General features: G+C 44.7%; 1 protein-coding gene and 1 non-coding gene across 2 annotated transcripts in view; one reads left to right on the top strand and one right to left on the bottom strand.

The window, feature by feature from the left end:
- Positions 1-1483: 1483 nt before the first annotated feature.
- Positions 1484-7799, top strand: part of Crybg1 (crystallin beta-gamma domain containing 1) — a 181463-nt gene continuing 175147 nt past the window's right edge. The window contains exon 1 of the mRNA XM_074077510.1: positions 1484-1745. Coding sequence (XP_073933611.1) covers positions 1582-1745 — 164 coding nt within the window. The 5' untranslated portion in view covers positions 1484-1581. The remainder of the gene's footprint in view (positions 1746-7799) is intronic.
- Positions 2942-3014, bottom strand: Trnaa-agc (transfer RNA alanine (anticodon AGC)). Its single transcript has one exon. It is a non-coding gene; the product is annotated as a tRNA-Ala (tRNA).

Below are 7799 nucleotides of genomic sequence, written 5' to 3'. Positions count from 1 at the left end.
TCTGGTGGGAAGAGGTGGCATAACTGCTAGCTTTTACAGGATGGAAGAGTAATGCACTGGAAGCAGACAGGAGAGAGATTTCTGAAGTTTTGAAGATACTCTGTATTTTTATAGTGGTATATTTAAAAGCCTCATGCAGAAAGCTTGTGTAGGACGTCCACTGTCTTTCATTAAAGCATATTACACCCCTCAACTAAATAAGTAGGTACAAATATGTTACATCCTTACGCTTTGTACATTTTTATGTGTAGGCTATACCTTGATACGAATATAAATAGAATACTTAAATAAAATGAATAAAATTAAATGCTGTTTAAATGAATAAATGAGGGGCTGAATTAGCTGGATCTTCATAAAGGTAAAAAAAGCAAAAAAGAAGTTATTAGAGTATAGAGGCACTTGTTCTACATTGAATTTTTTCCTTTTAGATAGATGCCCAAGCTGGTTTGGAACAAACTGTGTAACCCCTGCTGGCCTCACATTCGTGATCCTCCTGCCTCAGTCTCCCTGGGGCTGGGATTACTGTTGTGCCCCACCACACCCGATTACGTTGACTTTTTTTTTTTTTTTTGCAGTAGTGAAGTTTGAATTCAGGGCCTACACCTTGAACCACTCCACCGGCCCTTTTTTGTGAAGGATTTTTTTCGAGATAGGGTCTCACAAACTGTTTGCCTGGACTGGCCTCGAACCATGATCCTCCTGATCATGGTTTACAGGATTACAGGTGTGAGCCACGAGCGCCCGGCTAATCAGTGGTCTTGAGCTCTTTATATTCTAATGATGTCCTCATAATTGTTCGTGTACTTCCTTTGCTTAATTAGTTGCCTTTGCTACTTAATCACAATTGTGAGGTTTAAGAAAAGAAAATAAATTAACAGTGAAACAGGTGACAAGACTGACATTTAATCACTGCGAGGGAAATAGAGCCCTTTGGGAAGAGGGGAATGTCCTTCTGTTTTTTAATTTTAATCCCTTTGTGCTTTATGAGATGCGAGTCCAAATTAACTATTTACACTCTTGAGAGAGCAGAGGCATTTGTACGGTGTTTACAAACGGGAACAGAAGCCAGCCGCGCATGACGGCCACACCTCCCAAAGACCCGCGTGCAAGAGTCCTGATTGTGGGGCCAGGGGGTGTGATGTGCCTCTCCCATCTTTCTCCAGGTGGAGGTCAGTGGCTAAGCAGCCTGATACAAACCAAGAGGGGCCAACAACTCACCGGACGACCAAGTGCACGTGCACCCGAGGCGTCCTGGAAGCCTGCCCGGACTTCGGTCTGTTCCCACGGTGGCCAGCAGGTGTCGCTGTCCCGCAGCCCGGGGCGGGGGGCGTGCCCGCTCTACCTGCAGCCCTGGCTTCACCTGGGCCCGCGCCGCTTGCCGCGGCCGCCGCGCGGGGGCGCTCTGGCGCTCCTCGCTTTCCCGCCGCCTGCCGCCCACGCTCCTCTGGGTACCTGTCCCTCGACTGTCCCCGCACCCGCGACCAGGGGGCGGGTCCCGCGGCGCGCGGGGAAGGCGGGCGAGCTGGCGCCCAGGTGCAGAGGACAGCTTCCGAGCCGTCGGGAGAGGAGGCAGACGAGGAGATGCCGCTGTCGCCGCCACCTCCAGGCGACCCCAGGGAGTCCAGCCCGTCCAAGTCCCCCAAGAAACACAGCACCTTCCACATCTGGCGCTCCAAAAAGAAGCAGCCGGTCCACTGTGGCGTGTTCGTCCCGCACCCTCGCCTGGCGCCCGAGGGCGAGCGCAGGTAAGCTCACCTGGCCCGGCTCCCGCCTCCCCCGGCCTTGCTCCCGGCGACTCTTCTCCATCGCCAGCCCCCGACCCCCTCGGGTCGAGCAGGCGAAGCCCGGGGACCGCTGCACCCCGCTTCGGGTCCCTCAGGCCTGGCCTTGCGGGGGACCAGGTGCCTTGCAGCTTTGGGCTCGAACTTGTGCTCGCGGTGGGTCTGGACGTGGCAGACGTTATGCAGTGGTCGACACTGCACCTGCTTCACAGAGCAGGGGCTGTGACCGGTCACCGGCCCAATGACTCTCTATTTGGGATTACGTAGGACTTTTTTTTTTTTTTTTTAACCTCTGGTACTGGAGTTTGAACTCAAGGCCTATCTATACCTTGAGCCACTCCACCAGCCCTTTTTTTTTGTGATGGGTTTTTTTGAGGTAGGGTCTCGCGAACTATTTGCCTAGGGCTGTCTTCTAACTTTCATCCTCCTGATTTCTGCCTCCTGAGTATCTAGGATTACAGGTGTGAGCCACCGGCGCCCGATTCTGTAGCACTCTTGATAATAGTGCCTTTAAAGAGTGCCATTCCATTCCCCCAAGATCCCAATGCAAGAGGGAGTGGCAGGGAAGGTCACCCCCATTTTATGGGGGGAGAAACTGAGACAGTTGGAGCAGGGACAAAACTAGGGAGTACCTAAAGTGTAATTGCTAGTGTGCTTTCTAATTTTTACATTGATTTTTGTGGTGGTTTTAGTATACATGTATAATTATTCTATGTACTACCAGAATTAATGCAGTGGTTGGGCAATAATTATCCATGTAGTTTGCAAGTGTAAAATATTTTTAGCGATGGACACTTGGCCATGTCCAGTGAATCCTTCCACAAGCGTTTTTGAAACACACCCTTATGAACAATAAAAGCTGGAATAAAATTGCACAAGATTTGCATTTTAGATATATGTTTTCTTTTAGTCCTAAAACAGCCTAATTTTGCAGGTTTTTTTTCAGCTCTGGGGATTGAACCCAGGACCTCCTGCATGCTAAGCAAGTGCTCTACCACTGAGCCACATCCCAGCCTTAAATCCATATTTTTTTCCTACATTTAATAGTTGGCATTTACCACAGGGAAGTACTTCTCTGCATTTATCCATTCATTCACTGATTTATATCACTATGCATCCATGGGTTCTTAGTTTTGATTTTGAAATTTCTTTTGAGTTTTTGACAGTAGTGGGATTTGAACCCAGGGCCTCCTACTTGCTAGGCAGGTGCTCTACCACTTGAGCCACTCTGCCAGCTTTTACAGTCTCTTTTAATTCATGTAATAAAATGGCTCAGTGCTAGGATGTAGTGACAGGCACCTGTAGTCCCAGGGACTCAGGAAGCAGAGGAAGGAGGATGGCTTGAGCCCAGGAATTATAGGCAAGTCTGGGCAACATAGTGACAACATAGGGTTTTTGTTTGTTTGTAACATTATCTTGCTTTGTAGCCCAGGCTGTCCTGGAACTCACCATCCTCCTGCCTCAGCCTCCAAAGTTCTGGGAGACACCCTCCCCACCCCCATGCTTTTAACAAAACAAATAAAAAAATGAAAACCAGTACGAATTGTGGGTCATTGCCAGGTGTAGTTGTATATCTCTATAATCCCAGTGCTTGGGAGGCTGAGAAAGGAAGATCAGGAGTTCCAGGCCAACCTGGGCTCCCAGGTCTTACGAAAAGAACAAAAACAAAACAAAAAGAGAATATCAGTCATCAAAGACGTCTTAGTCTCTTGTGGAGACCACAAAGTAGACATTGCGAAATACTATGACAGAGGGCAGTGTAGAGGAGAGGATCCAGGGAGTCTTCCTGGAGGAGGACGGGTGAAGTGACTTGGTTAGACCGAAACAAGGAGAAGCCCAAGTTCCCCGTCACGTTTGCACTGAGAGCGCCACCAACACTCAGCAGAGCCCAAGTGGTTCAGGGAGTGTGAGCGAGGGGCAGAGGAAGGTGATGAGAGAGAAAACACTGGATTTTTTTCTCTGATCTACTCAGCCACAGTGGTAAATCATGGGGCTGGGGGCTCAAATGGTAGAGCACCTGCCAACAAGCACAGGGGCTCAGAGTTGAAATCCCAGTACTGCACCCCCCCAAAGAAAAAAGTATCCAACCCTGGAGTGCTTTTCCTCGGTAAAAATATCTTTATTCTTTTTTCCTGTCTTGTCTTCTCTCTCTTCCTCCCCACCAACAACCCTTCAGTAAAAATACTTTAAACACGTGTTCAGGGGCTTTTCTTCCAAAGTGTAACACAGTTGTATTCAAATGCATTCTAGACTACAACTGAGAGCAGGACCTTTGCTTCTTTTCTTGATCGTATGTATTTTAGCTCAGCCTTGAAGCATTTCATTCTTTCCTTCAGAGCTGTGACAATCTTTGCATTAACAAATGTTCTGAAAACTGAACGTACTGGTCTGACTTTGGGATGTTTTTCTAGTTAATCACCTTTATAATACTTCATTTACTTCTGAGAGACTGTTTCTATTGATAGTCTAGAGAGAATTGTCAAGCCTCATGTAGATTCCTGGTCAGCGCAGCTTTCTTGAGCATCTAACCCTGTCCATACACTTCTGTCTAGGATGTGGGGTGCTAGAAATCAGCAGCAATGTATGGCACTCACTATGGTGGCCATGCTTATTTGCTGAGCATATGTGATTACTATTACAGGATTTTAGTGAATTTATGTCCTTGGCTGTGTGACCTTGGGCTAGTATTTTACCTCTCTGATTCTGTTTCCTTATTTGTAAAATGGAGACAATAGTAACATTGACTCTGTAGAACTCGTGAATATTAAATGATAGTGGTTTTTGTTTTGTTTTGTTTTTTGGTGCTACTGGAATTTGAACTCAGGGCCTCATGCTGACTACACAGGTGTTCTACCACTCGAGCCACTCTGCCAGACCTTTCTTTCTGTTGGGTGTCTTTGAGATAGGGTCTCACTGTTTTTGCCCAGGCTGGCCTTGAACCTGATCCTCCTGATCTCTGCCTCCTGAGTAGCTAGGATTACAGATGTGAACCACAGGTATCTGGCTAAATGAAAATTTTTATGTTAAAAAGCTTTTGTGTTAAATGTGAAAGCCTTATGACACTTCTGCATAGTACAGTTGTCTACTGGTGTGCATGGGAGATTGGTTCCAGCGTCCTGCTGGATGTAAAGATCCACAGATGCTTATATAAAATAGCATAGTATTTGCATATAACCTACAGACATCCTGCCATTTTATTTATCTGTTATTTAAGCTGGGAGTCTGGTTATATTGCACAGGCTAGTTTTAAACTCTAGGCCCAAGCGAGCCTCCTGCCGCAGCCTCTGAAGTAACTGGGACAACATGCACACACCACTGCATCCTACTCCTTCCACATACTTTTCTCTCTTTTGTTTTGATTCAGGGTCTCAGGCTGGCATTGAACACTTGATCCTCTTCTTTGGCTTCCCAAGTACCATGATTACAGGTGTGCACCACCATGCCTGGCTTTTTTTTCCTGTATGCTTTAAATCACCTCCAGATTCCCTGTAATGCCCAGCACAATGTAGGTGCTAGGTAGGTGGTTATTATATGCTCTTGTTTAGGAAATAATGCCAAGGGGGAAAATGTTTGTACATGTCAGGACAGATGCAATTTTTTTCCCCAAGTATTTTCAATTCAAATTGTTTGAATGCACCGGTGTAGAGGGCCAATTATATAGGAAATAAACATAATGTGTGTAGTTAGTGTGCATAGAAATAATTTGGTACTATCCAGAGTTATAGTCTCAGGCATCCACTGGGTATCTTGGTGGTTGTATCCCCCAGGGTAAAGGGGGCTACTGTATTACTTGTTTCTAATGTAACTCTAAAACCATTATCATAAAAACAAGTCTAGTGGAAGAAGTGGGGAAAAACGGTGTGATGGTGGTGGGGGGGGATGAGCTTACCATTCCAAAAATGCTTTAAAGTTTATTATGTTAGATTTTTGTATTCTGCAAACATTTGTGGCTTTTCATAGGGGCATTGTAAAAATCAATGGTATGACTGCCTCCCTGGGTAAAATTCACGCTGAAAGTTTTTCCAGCTTGACTGTGGCACACATGTTAGTAGAATGTTATTTTTCATGGAACTGGGGGTGCACCATCTCCTGTCTAGTCCCTTATTCTCTTAGCATCAGAGGCCCAGCGGTGTGTGTGCAGAGGGCCTGGTGAGCTATGGTCAGACTCCCCTTAGACGTTAGGCACCATCATTTTTCAGGATTAAATTATACTCCATTTTGTGAAGTTCATTCAGAGTTATGGATTCTCACATGAGTTTAAATCCTTATTCCTGCACTTCCTGTGACACTTACCTCTGTCATCCTGGGCAAATTATTAACCTTTTTGTGTCACAAGTTCCTCATCCACAAATGGAAATAGTAAGACTTGTGATGCAAATAACCAAATTGAGGCATGTCAAGTACTCAGCCAGTGATCGGCATGCAGAGAGTGCTCAATAAATGAGTGAGATTTCTCTTTTTATCTTAGTTATTTCTCCTTTTGGGCAGTTTGCTTTTGTTTGTTTGAGACAGACCTATGCAGCCCACGCAGGTGGCATGGAACTCACTGTAAAGTTCAGGCTGGCCTCAAACTCCAGCTCCTCCTACCTCATCCTCCCGAGTGATGGGATTACAGGTGGGTGCCACCATACCTGCCAGGGCAGTAATTTTATGTGTTTCTTTCCTGCTAGGTGATGGAAATGTTACTTCCTGTTTTATTTTTGTTATTCAAAGCACTCTGTTGTTTTGATGAGAAAAGGGCTCCAAAGGGTGGAGCTCAGTGTACAGCCCTTGCCTAGCATGTGTGAGGCGCTGGGTTTGATCTCCAGCACTTAAAAATAACAAATAAATAAATAAATAATAGGCTTTTAGCTAAAGGTCAAATGCAGTGAATGAAAAATGAATTCCCTTGAACTGAGTTGATCCTCAAACACTGAAGAAAGCTTTAATGTTTTCAGCAGAGAGCCAACCTCAAGTAGTAGGTGAGCCTCACAGTCCTGTGAAAGTCATCAGACCTTTTATCTATTGGAAGTGAGCAGCCTCCTCTTCTATACTTGGGGCATCCCTTTGTTTTTTGCTGTACATGAATGGGCTATTCCCTTCTACAGGAGGAAAGCTGTTCATTCTGTATAACTGGAATGCTGTGAGGATACATTACTGTTATTTAGTTGTTTTTTTTTTTCAGTAGAAAAAAGAAAAAATCCTTTTAAATGTTATTTGAAAGCATTTTGGAAGTGCAGTGTTAGTTTTTGTAACTTAAAATTGATTCTAGTGTTCAGTCTTCTGTGGCTGACTTAGTATGTAGGACTTTAAACAGGTTTAATTGTTTTCTAAAATACAAGGACACAGCTAGGGCTGGGGGTGTAGCTCAGGGGTAGAACACTTGCCTTGCGTGTGGAACGCCCTGGGTTCAATCCCCAGCACTGAAGGAAAAAAAAAAAAGAAAACAGACATAGCTAGATAAGTCTGTTTTCGTTTTATTTAACGCTAGTTGGCTTTGTTTTGTTTTGTTTTGTTTCTCAGTACTGGGGTTTGAACTCAGGGCCTCGTGCTTGCTAAGTAGGTGCTCTACCATCACCCCATCCCATCATCTTTTGCTTTTGATTATAAATCTGATTTGTAAGCTAAGCAGTGAATTGCTGCTGTATTATTTGATCATGAGTAAATCAATGTAACAAACATATTAGATATTGATTTAGATAGTTGTCTAACTCCAAATATTCATTCAAAATGCCGTCTTACTAGGACTATTGAACACATACACAGCTGACTTAAAGTTTGAGTTCGCCTAAGGGGTCAGTTGTGTTTCACAAATGTCCATGCTGAAGAAAAGTGATTTATTTATTCAAAAAGCTGTGTGTCGAGGCAAGGAAAAGATCATTCGGAGCTTGATTTGTGTGCTTCTGTCTCCTTTGAAAAACTTCATCAAATGTTGTTGAATCTCTGTTTCCCATTGTACTTACTGTATAGGAGACTTGAACGTCCCGTTCATGGGACATGTCATCTTACCTTTAGAAACAGTCCTTTCCAGGGCTGATC

Source organism: Castor canadensis, chromosome 1 (genome assembly GCF_047511655.1).
Source record: "Castor canadensis chromosome 1, mCasCan1.hap1v2, whole genome shotgun sequence".
Lineage (NCBI taxonomy): Eukaryota > Metazoa > Chordata > Mammalia > Rodentia > Castoridae > Castor > Castor canadensis.
The sequence above is the reverse complement of the archived record's forward strand: the minus strand, read 5'-3'. Positions and strand labels throughout refer to the sequence as shown.